This window comes from Periophthalmus magnuspinnatus, chromosome 5, assembly GCF_009829125.3.
Source record: "Periophthalmus magnuspinnatus isolate fPerMag1 chromosome 5, fPerMag1.2.pri, whole genome shotgun sequence".
In the NCBI taxonomy this organism is placed as follows: Eukaryota; Metazoa; Chordata; class Actinopteri; order Gobiiformes; family Gobiidae; genus Periophthalmus; species Periophthalmus magnuspinnatus.
Window position 1 is genome coordinate 2,505,532 of NC_047130.1, and position 17,434 is coordinate 2,522,965.

The window sequence follows — 17,434 nt, forward strand, 5'->3', positions numbered from 1 at the left end:
AGTTGATGAAATGAGCAGAGTGACGGTTTTGAAAAAGGTACAATCACAGTTTAAAATGGGTTGCCAAAGTGCACTGAGCTGCATAGAGGAAACATTCAAGTTTGTCTCTGTCTGACCTGCAGAGGCTGCACTAGCACTCATTAATGATTGGTTGCAGGTTTAGGGTTAGTAGTATTCTCCAACATGTCCAATGTTATTGTCATTAAAAAATAAATCAGCATTACGGTTACTACCAGTAAGTGATATCCTGTTTGAATATGTGCGTATCTGGGGACACAGATAGGCCATGTTGATGCAATGTAAAATCATAAATATGGTTCCTTTATCTTAAAAAGTCTATCTCAAGGGAAAAACGATCGACTGAAAAAAAAAAAAAAAAAAAAAGTTACACAAGCCCGCCCTCCTGAGGCCAGCAGATTCCAGACTGACTGCCAGACGTCTATGGATCTATGTAGGTTGTTTACTCAAGTGACACTATAACTTAAATTGTTTGAGTAAGATTAAATAAAGTAAGTCACTATTTTTGTGGCAGCCATGATCCCTTTCTTCATTCATATAGAGAGCCCTGTACACAGCCAGTTTATCACCATAAAAATGTTAGTTTGGCGACTTGGTGATATTCTTGTGAAGGAAAATGCATGGCTTCTGTCTGTATTCGTAAATTATTAAAGTGTGTTCTCTGGTTCCCAGACAAGCATGGTATACATGTCTCTGCATTCAAGCCATGACTAAAGAGATCACCACCAGAGGGCAGCAAAGTCCAGCTTTTTATGATATTTTGAACAGAAACGTCATAAATACATTACACACCTTTTGAATGAATGAATAAGCTCATAATGGAAGCCGTAGAGGTGAGTTCAGTGAATAAAACAACTCCCCTATGAGTCTATTTAAAGGGAATGTTTTGTATGTTGGCTAGGCCTATATTGTCTAATAATCTACCTTAAATTGTCAAATTTCATTCCAAGGAAATATATACTTAATCAGTAACTGTGGCCTCATATTACTTCATATAACAGTGAGGACATAGCTCACTTAGACTCAAGGGTTAATAATTTGTCAAGTATTTGGTCATTATTACAGGATACAGGTTGTAATGCAGATTGGTTGCATAAGAATGGATTTCACCCTGCCTTTACCAGAAGTGAAGAAAGTGTGCAAGTCACTGTGGGACAGGGAAGACTAGTGACATTTCTCTGAACACAGCATGACTGTAACCAAACACCAACAAACAGAAGTACTTTGACAAGGGCATCATTGTAATGATAGATTTAGGGGTTTTTAGCACTTTTGTTGCCATCACTTCCTTGTTGCAAATGTTGTAATTGTACACAAATATGTTCCTGGAAAATTCCTGGGCAGACACAATTGTTAATAGATCATTTTTAAATAGGTCTACTGTGTATTACCATAATAAGAGGCTTATCAGTTACCCATACCAATAGCATTCAAATTTCCTCCAAGTAGTATATAGAAAATCATTCTTTTTTATTTTGAGTGTGGGTAAGGTACAGGTGTCAGCAGGCATCAAAACTCTCAAAATAAAACAATTTTGCAATTGTTTCTGAGGCACTAAATAAATCTCAAAGGCCATGTTATTATGGTTATGGCCAATGCAGGTGTCTGTGTTTAACATGCAAATGAATGGATGCCACAAAGACTTCACACCAGCCCTGATCCCATTGATCATCCAGCCACCTGAATATCCCCACAAATTATGCCATAGATAGTACACTTTAATAAACTGGTTTGATGTATTGTAATTGGATTGCAATACTAAACCAAACATGCAACTAATTAACAGAAATGGGTAAGATGAAGGGTCCTAGATAAAGAACAGAGAAAATAGCTTTAAAAAAAAAAAAAAAAAAAAAGTGTGTGTGTACATTTACTACAGAGCTGTCTTTACACCCAATTCAACGCTTTTGTGCATCAAAAACATACAATTTTTAACAAAGACAATATTTGGGTAAATGCAAATTTATTAGTTCTTAGAAGGAATTAACTACAGTGGTTTGACATGGACAAGTATAATTTACCACTGACCAGTGTCACTCAAAGACAGCAGTCAGAATACTGTTCTCTGCAGGCATAGATGCAGCATAAATACTGCTGAAGCATTGAGTAAGAACATCAAGCAGCATTAAATTATCTGAGTAAAAACGTTTGAAAATATATATATATATATATTTTAACATTCGACACAGATTCTTCATCTTTACATCAAGAGAATGAGACAACAAAGACTTTCTGAAATAACTCACCTACCCGGTTTGACAAGACTTTGGTCAAATCTGCTGCTTTAAGGCAGAACCTCCACAGATAAATATTTATGGCAGAATAATAATTGCTTTCTACATTGCAAACATTTTACATAGCAGATTTAAACCATCTTTTGTTTCTCCACATGTACCTATGGCTATAAGGCCTACTTAATGTCATTTCTATCAAACAAGTCTAATAAAGAAAAGTGTTTAAGTTGGGGATTGGACGTAGGGTTAAGGTCACAGATGTGCTTCTTCAGTGGTACATCAATCCTAGCTCACCTCAGTATTATGGGTTACGAGCTAGAATGTCAAAAACAGCTCCCACACACATGCACACATGTATGGTGCTCCTCTGAAAAGAACAATCTTGTGAAGCCCGAAGACTTAAGCGAAGTAACCCCGCTGTTCAGCTGCTACTCTTATGCCTACCTCTGAGCTCTGAGCCAACACGACATTGTGTCAGAACTGGCCATGGTGCTCCGTTTGTCCTGAGAAAAGCTGCAATGTAAACTGAGCAACCTGAGGCAAGTAAACTGAGCTCTAGTGGTGGGTGAGGTAGCAAAATGGTCAAACATAAGAGCAGTAAGCTAAACAAGCAGGGTTTAACCTCAGCAGCCACTCTGAGTGATGTCTCCACCAGACCTCTTGGTGACTTCCATGGTGGTAAAGATCTAAGGGGATAAAAAAAACAAAACATCATTAACATCCACACTGCCCTGGCATTTGGTTAATAAGCAGTTGTATTGATCAAGAGCAGGGAGTAGCGCTGGTGTAATGGCTCTAAGATGCGATCAATGTGGGCGCACAGGTGAATAAAATTGTGTTGGGTGCAATTAAAGATTTTCATTGGGTGCACCTGCCAGATTCTCATCACAACCCTTCTCCTGTGTTGTATATGATTTGATTGGTGTTTATAATGAGGAGAGAGAACAGACAATCATTTTTAGCAATTCTTAATGTTATTTGATCAAATAAACAACTTTAAATTATATTTCAATAATGTCTATAGTTATATATATTCAGTTTTTTGATAAGTATAGTCAGTGCAGTATAGAGAATAAATTGTACATCCAAGTAAAAGTATCCATCAGGTAATTTATTCAGCCCTTATTGTTGACCTTGACCAACTACTGTTCTTACCCAGTGATGAAGACCAAATGCAATTAGGACAAATTGAACAAAACATCAACCTCATTTACCTCAAAATAGTAAAAAAATTGGGGTAAACAACAAGCAGTCACAGCTAATACAAACGGGCTTGCATGTAATGGAAAAGTTACCTCAGCACAGGTTGGGTGGATACCAATGGTGACATCCAGCTGCTCTTTAGTGGCTCCACATTTCATAGCTGCACCAAAGCCCTGGGTCACCTCTCCAGCATTTGGACCCAAGTAGTGGAAACCGATTACTCGCTCCTGTGGGGAAAAAGGGAGAGACAAATACATAATGACTGTGGGCAAACTATACCTGGTCTAAATTAAGCCAAGAAAGCCTTACATTGTCCAGTTTATTGCAAAGGATCTTAGCATAGCATTTATTGTTATCCCTTCCAGGTACAGTGAACTCCAGAGGCCAGAACAAACTGTGGTAGATCTGCAAACAAACAATCAGGTGACACAAGTTACCATAAATGTAAGTAGAGTTCTAAAATATGAAAACAGATTAACATGTCTTCTTACGATATAAAAAAACTGATACATACAACATACAATTCACAGCAATTCATCTCCCATACTAGACTGACTCATACTACTCATTAGGCAAGACACACTCCCCTGGTCCTTAGATGGCTCAACCCAGAAGCAGTTCATAGTCCAAGACATATTCGCATTACCTCCACATTTTCCTGTCCATAGAGCTCAATGGCCTTCTCCTCTGACAGACCGCAGCAGCCGTATTCCAATGGGGTAAAGACAGTAGTGGGGACATTCACGTAGTCGCACTGGATAGAACAAAATAAATTGTAATTTAAAAACATTTATGTATACTATAGAAATAATTTTGCAAGTATGATTAGACTTTATTTAACCTGAACAAATCATTTTAAATATACAAACATGTTTATAACACGTGACTAGAATGATAAACTGATCCACGCACCTACAGGCTATGCTCAAAAATATGATGCAGTGATGTTTTGTCCCAATGTATATTCCATGTATCAAACTTAATATACTCCAGTAATACTTGATTAACGTAATTGTTTGTACTTTTTCGAACAAATGTACCTTAAGTGTGGATCCCCTGTACAAGCGGCGTGCCAGGAGTTTACCAGCTTGAATGGCCACAGGAGTCAGCTCCCATTTACCCTCCAATATGTCACCAATGGCATAAATGTGTGGGACATTGGTCTGCTCTTCATCGTTCACTGGGATCTTTCCATTTCTAAAAAAGGGAAAAACAAAAGCTTATCAATTGGCTCTGTGCACAATGGCACCCGGCTTGCTCTGGTCACTGTCATTTCAGCCCCAATGAGCGCTATGAGGTTTATGCCAAGTTGAGCTAAAAATCTAAAAATACTGACGGATCACGTTGTGCAGAGAGACAGCGGGATATCACCGGCAACATGTTAAAGGGGTTACAAATTAGATTAAAACTTCACTGGAAAACACTTCATTTTTTAGAAATGTAGGTCTTGGTGTCTCAATGATTGCGCACCGACAAAATTGCTTCATATGTTAGAGATGTTACAGTCACTGTGCCATTTGTGACCCAAAACACTGAGAAACCTGTTGGATGGCCCCTTGCACTGTTCACCCTGGGATTGTAGCGTTGACGTTGACTACTATGGTCATGAGACTGAAGCATATGACCAGCAAGGTTTCTAAGCTGGCCTCAAGCAGCCTTAATCTCTCTGGTCTTCAAGTCAATTCAGTCATTCTCAACAATAAAAAGCCTTATTAATCTTAAAACTATAAACATTGACTTCATTGTGTCTGCATGGATATTATATTACACAACACAATAGACTTAATGACCAGTTGGTAAATCTACAACACCTAAACAGCACAAGCCTAAGTACTTTCATGTCACTGACACAATCTACCCCCCATGCACATTTTTATAGTTGTGTACACTCTAGAGAGCTTTATATTGCTGAGTCACCATGACTTCAAGGTCTGCTCATAGGGCACTTGGCTGTGGTTATGGGCACAATCAAAATCTGAATATTACATTTTTTTGTTGTAATATATCAGATTTTGCAGTTTGTCGCTTAAATAATCTTAAAAAAGGTCAAGAAATCAGTTGGTAATCAGTTGGTGTGCATGTAGACAGCCAATGTTTAGCTCATGCAATAATAAAGTGCACTTACTTTGAGTTGACTTTGACCCCAGCCTTGTCCAGACCAATCTTGTCGGTGCATGCATCTCGACCCACAGCTATCAACACCTGCACAAAAGATTTAAGAATAAAATAAAATAGGAGAAATAAAAAATAAAAAAAACACAATCCAAAATACAAGGTTTTGAGAATGACAAAAAACCCCAATTTTGATAGTGATAGTACACTTTACACTTATTGCACTTAACTAAAGTGTAACATTTTGAGGGACTGTAATTATTCATACAACATAAATCGCAAATGTTAGAATTTCAGAATATAGAATTTCATCTGCAAACACAACTCTTCATATGTATAGTCTTGACCTCTACAAACAGGTTCTGAAATGCATGGGATTCTTGTATTTGTTTCCAAGTTCATTTCATTTAATACTTATCAGTCTTCTCTCTAATGTGAATGCTCCTCGAGTTGTTTACTACGTACACTCCGGACAAAATCCTTTTTAAACATGTATTACAAATTTTATAGCAATACATTTTGGAAAAAAAATGCAATTAGATTAATTTATTTTAATTTAGTGGCCCTACCACTAATTACTCATCTACTGCATCAATATGTGAGTAACATGGGCAAAATGGGTGAAAGTGTCTTGTCCAGGGAGATAACAGCATGCACAGGCTGGAGCGGGATTCAACCCGACCTTTGAGTTGGTGGACGACTGAGCCAGAGCTTGAGAATGCCCGATCTTATCTGATCTCGTAAGGCTAAGCAGAGTCGAGTGCTTGCTGGGAATATAAAGAGGTATGTAGTGGGATGACAATGGTTCACAGAGCAGTGCATACTGTGTCCTTGGGCAAGACACTTCATGCACATTGCCTCCAGTGTTTACAATGGCGTATGAATGAGCGTGTTCACAGTAAAACAGAAATTAGCCCAAGCTTCCAATCTGGTGTTTTTACAGGATATGGGTACTTTTTTTCCTACTGACTGGGGGTTGCATGATGCGGAGCATGTTAAATGTCATTACATACGGTGTTGTACTCTCCCTCGATGATCTCATCCGTTTCTGTGGACTTCGCTGTCACCTTCAGCCTGCCAGGAGTGCCTGCTTCCAGCTCCTCAATCTGACACACACAGGTGCAGCCATGTCAGTGAGATGATGATACCAGTGTCTTACTTGTGTAGTGTTATAGTGTGTAATGTTCTAAGATGCTGTTATAGAAAAAAACATTAAAAAGTAAAAGTATCAAGTTCCTTAAATGTATAAGCAATTGGTGGCATTGTTTATGGTTTATGTTTTTCTTAAATCAATGCAGTTACTATGTACATTTGTATCAATGCAATGAGCAATCAATTGAGATTTTGTTAATGCTAGTGCATTATTGTAAGTCATTTTAAATTATGGGAAGAATTTTAGATTTTATGTGGGGTACCATAGTCTTATCCATTGGAAACATCACAATATCAGTATCACTCAGCTCAATCCATATGGCAAGATTTTTTTATCAAACAAAAAAACAAAAAAAAAAAAGGACAAAACCTGGACTTCTATGTTTATGGTCAGTGAAGAGAAAAGTCAGGTCGTGACTCTTTTCAGTGTCTAAATATTAGATATGCATTAACAGGTGTATGAAGCGCCATTTCAGTTGAGTTATTAATAATGCATAATATTTCAGTGTTGACTAAAACTAACAGTCTATGCAAAAAAAACAAAACAGAATAGACCAGTACATTAGAAAACTCATCTCTGAGTGCAGCAATAGGAGTTAAATTTTGCATTTAATGTGTTGCATGCAAATTAGGAAATTAAATGTTCGGAATGGAGAAAAGTGAGTACCTTTACTGGGACGCATTTGCGGATGAACTTCACTCCATGTTCCTCCATATATTCTCCAGCACGGTTGGCCATGTCTTGGTCAAATCCTCTGAGCAGTATGGACCTCACCATTACTGTAACATCAAGGCCCAAACCAGCCAGAAAACCTCCGCACTCCAGTGCCACATAGGAGGCCCCAATCACCAGGGTCTTCCCCGGGCAGTATGGCAGGTAGAAGAGGTCGTCACTGTTTGGTAAATCGGCAGCAGACAGAGTCAAATGTAAAGTAAGACAATACTTATTAGTATTAAAGTCCTTATGGGTAATTGGGAGAAAGGTTCTTGCAGAAAAAGAAAAGATCATATAAATAACTCCTAAATAGTCAAAGCCCAACACGGCACTCACCTGGTTATGCAGTACTCCTTGTCTCCAGGGATACCAAGATAGCGGGGTCTCTCACCAGTTGCCAACACAAACTTTGAAGAAGTATAAAATGTCTCCTTCCCTCGTTTGTTCGTTGCCTGTTAAAAAGTAAATTCAAATCTTTAAAATAAATGACTTTTTAAGAATTCATAAAATGCTGACATTTATTGATAAATGATTGATGTGGTTAGGCATTTTAACCATACCTTAATTTTGTGTGGCTCAACAAACTCTGCATATGCGTTGACATAGTTGACTTTCTTGTCCCTAAGTGCCACCCTGTAGCCCCAGTTTAAGGATCCAATGTAGCCATTCACTGCAGATCTCATAGTGTCCCAGTTGTGTTTCACTTAAAAAAAAAACAAAAAAAACAAAACAAAGCCACATTAGCAAGCAAACTACACAATTATCCCACTGTCAAACCAATACAGTACTCTTTTATGTACTCACCTGCCTCATCAAACTCCCAGCCAAACTTGCGAGCATCCCGCAAAGCTGTCGCCAGCAGAGCTGTTTGATGCATCAGTTTTTTGGGAATGCAACCAACATTAACACATGTGCCGCCAAGACCTGTGAACCAAACCGAAATCTATTAGATTAAACTGAAATGAAAACCCTCAAATTTATCGGCATCTTACCCCATGTCGTTCCTTTTGGTGTGGGGACAACATAATCTAAAACCATGACTTTCTTCCCAAGCATAGAAGCTTCCTAATGAAAAAATAAACATCTTCACAATATTGCAAATATGTACATGACTCTAACAAGCAGTACAGGTTGAACAGTTCATAATGTGAGATTGCACATAATTTCCTACCTTTGAACACGCCAGTCCTCCTGACCCTCCTCCAATCACAATCAAGTCATAGTCATACGATTCTGTTTCTGCACTGAGCAGCTGCTGTAAGCTGCCGTCCATGTGGGCCTAAAAAAAACAGTGTAGGTAAATAATGCACCAAGAGAAGCCCACAAGACTAGACTAGACTTTTACAATCGTATCTTGGAAGCAAATCATGGATTTTAGACGGGGCACAAAAAAACATTCCATGCCAAAAGGAGACATAATGTTATAAAACAAAAGATTACAAATATAATTTCCTACCTGCATTGTTTTGTCACAGCCACCAAGGTGAGTCTTGTTGATAAAGACATTAGGAACAGTTCTTTGCCCAGTCATTTCAAGCAGCATCTCCTGATAATTGGTCCCATCCTCTGGAAAAAGGGCAATACAGTGTACCATAACTTACCAAACATGAACCAAACTGAAGCGAGGAGTCAAAATTATGAACATATTTAGACTTTACAGTGTTATTAAAAACCACAAGTGTTGCAACTTGCACAAAAGAGGAAATTTGCAATATTGCTGTACATCTGCAAATATACTGACCTTAACAGTTAGGTGAACTTAGTATTTATCATTTTGGACAGAAATAATAAAACGTATGCACTCGGGATCAACATAAGATGATAAAGCAGCCGCTGGGTCTAGAAGCGTCTGTCTTTAAGGAGTGACTCAGCAATTTTAATTTGCTCACAGTACTTGAGTAAATAAAGGCACATGACACAGGAAAGGCAGCGAAATAACATTTGGATGGTAAAGACTTTACATTTTGTTATAGAAAGCCATAAAATATAGCCCAGTTTAATTAACAGCTTAAATGAAGTTGACAAACACATGCTCAGTTTCTTGAGTAATTGTAGACATCTAGGTTGGGTCAAATACATTATGAACTATGGCCAAACATTTTAACTTTGAGATCCCCCAAGCAGTTTGATAATCCAACCCATCATTATGTGTAAAACTAAATTTCTCTTCAACTCTTACCAATGAGATCCAGCTCCACCACATTGCAGTCCACCTGGAGCTCCCTGAACAGATCCTTCACCTGGACAAACACAATATCAACGTGTAAGCCTAAATCACAGCTCAAAGACTAACACAAGAGAACCAAAACAATACATCAGGTTAAAATATTAGAAAACTGCGGCTGGAAACAGGCCGAGGCAAAGCGTTAACCGAGCCGAGAGAGGACGAGCCGGGTCACACTAGGCCCCTTCCCCTAACACAAGCTCTTACCTTGATACAATAAGGACAGTAGCTTTTACTGAACACCATCACTTGATTGGAGTCAATAAGTTGCTGTATCTGAGTCTTGAGCTCAGATTTACCGCTGTCATTTTCTATGGGAGGCATTTTCCAAGTGTTTCCGTCTAAGCCTGCGCCGGGACAAGCTCAGAAGACGGAAAAACCACACGCGTGAGGACAACAGACGCCTTTAAACCCACGTTGTCCCGTCTACACGGGCCTGGAAGCGGTTAAAACGGGCTTTTGTCTTCCGATCCCGCGGCAAGAGGTGTTACTTATCCAAGTATGAACTCCGATGTGTCCTCAGCTCCACTCTCACGACTCTAACCGCGCCAAACGGCTTTTCCTATTTGAGGCGCTGCTGCTAGGGGTGCGTTTGATATGTGCTCCTGTAACGCCGAGGTGCGCAGCGGTGTAGAAGAAGCAGACATTATGTTCCCGCCCACGCAGCCACTCCGATAAACAAAACAAACGTATTACCAAAACGTCATCTTCTGTTCATTTCATATAAGGTCAAGAAAAAGACGTTTGGTTTGCTCATAAACTCAAATGAGCAAACCAAACCATATATATATATATATATATATATATATATATATATATATATATATATATATATATATATATATATATATATATATATATATATATATATATATATATATATATATATATATATATATATATATATATATATATATATATATATATATATATATGTGTATATATATATGTATGTATTAAATCTAATCTAATCCTAATCTTATCATATTCATTGTTATACATTTTTTAACCAGAAACCCAAAATTGCTGTATTTAAATCCCTTTTTTCCTCTTAAACTATTGTTTACCCTAACCCTAAAGCCCTGAAAACACTTTGCACAGAATTTGGAATTTAAAATGTACTGCTATATTTATTTATTTTACATTTGTTTAATATTTTTGCACATGCCATAATGAATGCAGTGCAATGTAATGCTTAAAAATCTTGCAATTTTTGATTGTTTATATATTTGTATATTTGTAATAAATAAATAATAAAAAAAAAAAGTCAAAACAAAAGGAGAGTTTGACTGAGTATTTGTTATCAAGGTTTACACGCTCATGCTAGTCTATAATTGATATTCCGTATTTATTAACCCATCAAACTAAATCATTTTTTTTCCAATCAGTTTATGGTCCGTGTATAATTCACTTTAATACTAACTTAAAAAAATAAAAAAATAAATAATAATAATAATAATAATAATAATAATAATAATAATAATAATAATAATAATAATAATAATAATAATAATTATTATTATTATTATTATTATTATTATTGTTATTATTATTATTATTATTATTATTATTATTATTATTATTATTACAATAGTAAGATGTTTTAAAAAGTAATTTAAATTACTTTCTTTTCTTTCTACTACAGTTTCATATCAACAGAGAGAAAAGACATCAGTCTGTGAGCGTCATCTGCTGGAGAAAGACTGAAAGGTCAGTTAGTCCTATATAAACTATGGCACTTTGGACAGATTCAAAGTCTCACAAACCACCCATGATACAAACTAACGCTATGTTATTTGGGTTTTTTTCTTCTTTTTTTATTATTATTATTTTTATTTATATATATATATATATATATATATATATATATATATATATATATATATATATATAAGTCATGAGATAGATGTGTAGATAAAACGACTGAGATAAACTAAACTGAATCTAGAGCACCTCATCTTAAATCATTGTAACGTGCACTGCATCATCTTATTTTAAATGGAAACTATATTTAATCAAGCTCCTGAGCTGTACACCTTAAAACTGTATTAATTTACAGTTTGCATTTCATTCACAAAAGTCTAGCATGTAGCTTTTTCCCATCAGCATCTGCTTTCTCTCAATGATGTCACTGCTGCTGAATCAGTCGCTCGTCACAGTCTTGCAATCTACACCCATAATTTTCAGGTGAGTGTGTTTTCGGGTGAAGGCAAGCCCCGTAGGTGACAGTCAGCAGGTTAGGGGTGTTGCAACAGTATTGTGTCAGCTTAGGAGAGGCCAGGGGCATTAATTCCATCTACAAGTTTGAACAAGAGCAGCCCCATTACGAAAACCATGCGGATTTACTAAGCAGCTGACTCGATCCCAGTCTGGTTGCTCCACCTCCATCTCCTCCTTCAAGTTTAGACCTAAATCTAACTGAGGTCGCAGCCGCAGATCTGTGAAGCCACTAGTCAAGCAGTTTCTCAAGAAGAGGAAGCAGGGGAAGCAGGCGGTGTGTGCGTGTGCAGACAGAGCCAAACAGAAAAGTTACAATGGCTGACAATAAAATGGGTCCAAATCTCCAGGCTGGGGCAGGATTTCTTGCGAGACGGGTCCAGAAATCCCTAAACAGAGCTCAAGAGAAGGTAAGCCACTGTTTTCATGCGTAGAATGTTGAAATGATTGAAATCACAAGGTTTTACTTTAGTCATCAAACCTCTATTCAAGCTGATCTGGCAAAAATAGGTCTGCTTTACGTTTTCTTCAACAGTCAACGGGGATCCCTGTTAGAGTAGAGGATAACCATACTTATTATTCAGCAGTATTGATTGGCTATATATCACTAATTATACACCCTAGTGGCTCAGATATTGACTTTAATGCACGTATTTTAGTACATTCAATGATAAAACAGACTTTAGTTTCTTTGCAATATGCAGCGTTTTACTGTACAGCTGTATGTGAACAAAGCTGCCACTTCCTGTCTGTGCACTTCCCCTCTCAAACCTTAAACCTTCTCAGTCATTTTGTGGTTGCGTGTTGTTTTTGCACCACCTGAAAACTCTCTGGATGGACGTATATATACAAGTCACTGTGGAAAATGTTGTAAACTACTGTCTGTTAATTTTGTGAAATACAGTATTTTTAGGTTGGTGGCATCAAAATATCTGCATTCAGTGAACCTTAAAACATCCTTATCGATGAAACATGCGGTTTATGTTCAATTCACTCATACACTCAGCACTACAAAATATGTAGTGACTCACATTCAACATCTATATTTTTACACATGACTCTATGGTGAGCAGGTGGAAGAGTTCCATAAGTTAGAGCATATTTTTCAATCTATTTGTTTTGCAGATAAGACAACACCAGGTGCCTTAAAAGAGCTTAGAAATAGAGTAACATTAACCAGACTTGGTCTAAGTAAAGCTGTTTTATCTTCTACAGGTTCTTCAGAAATTGGGTAAAACAATGGAGACTAAGGATGAACATTTTGAGTTATGCTCCCAGAACCTCAACAAGCAGCAGGTGCGGTCTACACCACACACACCTCCTCCTTACACACTTCAGTGCAACTTTGAGAAGGGCAAAGGCTGAGTACAAACTGTAGAACAAAGCAACAAATGATGATTCTTTCAAAATTTTTAGTGTGAGCTAATGTAGATCAAGATGCATTTTACATTTTGTTGGAGAATTTTCCTCTTTTTGTTTGCATATCTTGCAAATCCAAAATCTATATGGGGTGTTTACTACCTAACACACTCTGGGCCTAAAATGTGAAAATAATAAACATATATTTGGGCTTATGCCTTGGCTAGTGCGTGTAAGGAAATGCAAAATATGTGTTAAGTGTAAGAATATGTGCCAAGTGTCCCATGATTTCAGTCTACATCATCAAGTGTGCAAATGTGTGCACACACAGGGCTTTGTTTCCCTGCTTAGTTTATGTCATGAAGCCAGCACACAAGTTCAGACAATCAGCTTGGCCTTGAAAACAGGAAATACGTGATACAGATCCAGCCTTGTAACATTTATCAAACAAAATATGCACAAGTGTGCTTTATTTTGCATACTAATGACAACTAATGGGGTTATACCACGCATAATTAGGGCTGATATTTTTATCTGTTAAACCAGACACAAGCATACTATATTAGACACAAAAGTCAAAAAACGGGAAGGAAATGCCCTTGCTGACAAGCAGAAAAAAAACAAAACAAAACACTTTCACTTCACTGCCACGACCACATCACATTGCCTAATATTGTATAATTTGACTAAAACCCATTACTAATTTAAGCTTTTAAATTTGGTTGATTATGCCGTCCGTACATTTTTGTGTATGACATAAACCTAATTCCATTTATCTTGTTTTCAGACGGATGGAGTGAGATTGTTCAAAGATGTTAAGGCCTATTACGCAGCTGTGAAAGGTTAGTATGACCTTTTAAAATTACAACATTAAACTGTGGAGTAAGTGGCACTGTAGACAACCCTAATTTAAAACAGCTGACCAAGCAATTTGACTTTTAATTACTTGAAAATACACTCCTGCACCGTCTGTTGTCAGCTGCTGCCCTTTCAGAAAGCCAGTGTTAGTTTGACATTTGGGTTTGGGCGTAGCAGCTGTAGCACAGCTCCTCCCCAAAACAATGCCTCTACAGCGAGCTCTGTGTGGTATTCACCATCGTCATAATTTAACTTTCAACAATATCCTGCTCATTTTTCTAGCTGTACATGAAACATCAAAGAAACTATCCCAGACATTAAGAGATGTCTATGAGTCAGACTGGGATGGATTGGAAGACCTTGCTGTCATTACTGATGTATGTATAAAATGATTGTGTACTACACCATAGCTTTTGATAGATATTGGAAAAACATATTTATTGATTTATTGGCATGAACTATAAATAATGGCACTATTTTTTAGAGCGAAGACTTACTGTGGAATGATTTTGAGGAGAAAATAAATGACCAACTTGTCCGCACAATGGAGAACTACACAAGTCAGTTTCCAGAGGTTAAGGTAACTTTATTCTTAATCTTCTTTTCCATACAAATGTTATATTATTAAATGATAATTTTACTTTAAGGAAAGGGTTGCCAAACGCGGTCGTAAATTAGTAGACTATGATTCTGCTCGACATCATTTGGAGGCTCTTCAAAGTGCCAAGAAGAAGGATGATGCCAAAATAACTAAGGTAGTAGTGCACAATTTCCCAAAATAATAAATATGATACAGTGACTTTAAGACTCATTGTATTTTAGGCAGAAGAAGAGTTCAATAAAACCCAGAGTGTCTTTGAGGAGATTAATAACGAGCTGAGAGAAGAACTGCCAGAACTCTATCAGAGGTATAGCTATAATCTGTTATCAAAATGTTTCAATTAGAGGTGGGAAAAAAATGAAACAATTCATAATGTTATGAATGATGTTTTGAAGATACACAAACTTTGCTGCAAAGTTTGGATGTGCTGCAAAATGCTTCAAAAAGTGTTGCATAAAAATAAAAATTATTCACACGTATTCCTTCAAACGACGGTATTAAGTAATATTTCTGTCCATTTGTGTAATAGTAGTTTTAGAGTTCTTTCACATTTGATACTGATACTGATACCTAAACCTCAATCTAATGGCAACCTTGAAATTAATTTTGGTCAATATTGCCCACCCCGAGTTAAAAAAAAAACACTATTTTAAAACACTACTGTACAGAGCAAACTGTGATGATTGCATAAATATAAATAATAAAATACAAATAAAAGATATTGGAGAAGATTGGGAGGTGTTCTTTTGAGATCCTAAAAAAAAAAACACATGCCAACAAATCATGTTTTCCAATCCTGCCAAAAAAAACCTAAACTCTATGTTTATCTCTGCAGTCGGATTGGCTGCTATGTGACCGTCTTCCAAAACATATCCAACCTCAGAGACGTCTTCTACAAAGAAACGAGTGTGGTAAGAGACAACACGCATGATTTTAATCGCAAATGTTGCGTAATGAACAATTTTTTTACATTTTTTATTTGCAGCTAAACCGTGACTTGTACAACGTTATGAAAAAACTTGAGACCCAGCATTCAGGCAAAGCCTTTATTGTGAAGGGTCTGGACACGTAAGTCAGATGAAGTCTACTGAGGTTTATTGTTAACTAAATATCATCATATAGTCATGCTGACGTCTCTTGTTATCTCAGCGCAACAAGCAAGTCAAAGAAGAAAAGATCACTGGTTATATCCAATCCCATTCCATGTAACACTGCCTTCCCAGCTGACCACGTGTCCATCCACTCCAACGGCGCTGACACATCTTCCACGTCGAGCCAGCAGTCTCAAAATGTCACAGAAGAACAGGGAGAAGACAGTGGTTCTTCATCTAAAGACGTGCACTCCTCAGACTCAGACCTCAGCTCCAGTGGCAGCAACACGCCTCAAAGACGGTCCGTGTGCGATCATGAGAACAGTGACAGCAGCAGCGGGAATCACTCTATAACAGAAGTACAAGCAGGTGCAGAATCAGAACTACCCACCAATCAATCACAGGACACAGAGGAAGAAGCACCGACAAATACGGAAGTGAGTCAAGAGGTAGCCACTGAGTCTACAGATGGTGATGATCCACAGAGTCTCTCACAGGACAATGTTTGCGATGTGCCAGTGGAGCAGCCCAAAGCCAAACCACCACCAGTTCCAGCTCCACGCCTGTCCTTTCGTAGGGCAGAGAGACCCCCACCAAAGCCTGAAACACAGGAGCAGCTTGACCAAGAAGACCCCCCAAATCCACCAGATTTTTTATACAAGGTAACTGTTTATTTTTATGGCAAATGAACATGAATGGCACAGATATTCCTCTCATTAAAGTATGAAATAATTTTAAGCTTATAACTGTGCTTGACTACACAGCAGAGTATTGTTTTGCATGGCTCTCTTACATGCATCACTGCTTCACTAATGGTCCAGATAAAAATGTGGACATATTCTTTTTCTGAATTCTAAAATGTTGTGGTATAGATTTACTTAGTTCTTGATAACCCTTTAAGTTTTCATAGACTGAGAAAAGGTGCTCATAATCCTAATAAATTCTTGTAACCAGGCAGTGGCGCTAGAGAGCCATGCAGCGAGTGAAGACGGCCATCTCCAGTTTGATGAGGGAGATGTGATTCTAGTGCTGTCTGGCTCTCAAGAGGTTTGTTTTTTATTGTAGAATTTTTTTTTCTAAACTTTGAACAGTGTCACTTTATACACATACCTTACATATGGTGCTAATACTATTACAACAACTAAACGGTGAATGCTACAATTTCCCCTGCATTTCCTCTACCATCACTACCAATAATATTTGTATTATTGACTATTATTAAATATAAAATATTAATATATTTCGTGAGTTTGTTATAATACAGAAAAACAAATGTCCTTTACATTGATATTTGCACATTTTACAGGACGGCCTGCTGAGGGGAATCCAGGAGGAGAGATGGCTTCAGCACAGAGATGTACAGAGTCACGCAGGGCTCGTCTCCGAGAAACTCCTAAGGCCTGTACAGCCTGAATAGTACAGCCTGTACAGTCTGTTTTCTGTTCTTCAGAAACGCATAGACAAGAGCAAGAGTGAATGGTATTAGGAAAACTGGACTGGGCAGATGTCATTTTTTAAATTTAAAGCTTGTTGAACAAATGTCAAAGATCAATTTATATGAAATACTGTGAAACTGTTTTTATAAACCTATATATGCACCTATAATAAAGTTGTATGATTTTTATTTTTTTGTTATTGTGTTGCATAAGT

At 37.4% G+C, this 17,434-nt stretch overlaps 2 protein-coding genes across 2 annotated transcripts; one reads left to right on the top strand and one right to left on the bottom strand.

Moving 5' to 3' along the window:
- Nucleotides 1-1,964: 1,964 nt before the first annotated feature.
- Nucleotides 1,965-10,226, bottom strand: txnrd3 (thioredoxin reductase 3). The gene is made up of 16 exons (XM_033965929.2): nucleotides 9,866-10,226; nucleotides 9,614-9,674; nucleotides 8,891-9,000; nucleotides 8,606-8,713; nucleotides 8,427-8,499; nucleotides 8,239-8,358; nucleotides 7,995-8,137; nucleotides 7,771-7,886; nucleotides 7,387-7,612; nucleotides 6,581-6,673; nucleotides 5,581-5,657; nucleotides 4,496-4,652; nucleotides 4,102-4,209; nucleotides 3,765-3,860; nucleotides 3,548-3,682; nucleotides 1,965-2,938 (listed from the first exon to the last, which is right to left on the bottom strand). The coding sequence occupies exons 1-16, from the start codon at nucleotides 9,980-9,982 to the stop codon at nucleotides 2,876-2,878; spliced, it is 1,803 nt and encodes a 600-aa protein (XP_033821820.1). The 5' UTR covers nucleotides 9,983-10,226; the 3' UTR covers nucleotides 1,965-2,875.
- A 1,585-nt stretch (nucleotides 10,227-11,811) lies between these two features.
- LOC117370496 (bridging integrator 2) lies at nucleotides 11,812-17,418 on the top strand. The gene is made up of 12 exons (XM_033965932.2): nucleotides 11,812-12,285; nucleotides 13,091-13,171; nucleotides 14,022-14,076; nucleotides 14,375-14,469; nucleotides 14,577-14,672; nucleotides 14,740-14,847; nucleotides 14,915-15,000; nucleotides 15,529-15,604; nucleotides 15,679-15,761; nucleotides 15,843-16,446; nucleotides 16,739-16,831; nucleotides 17,091-17,418. Exons 1-12 carry the CDS (start codon nucleotides 12,193-12,195, stop codon nucleotides 17,199-17,201), a joined length of 1,581 nt encoding a protein of 526 aa, XP_033821823.1. The 5' UTR covers nucleotides 11,812-12,192; the 3' UTR covers nucleotides 17,202-17,418.
- The last annotated feature ends 16 nt before the right edge of the window (nucleotides 17,419-17,434 follow it).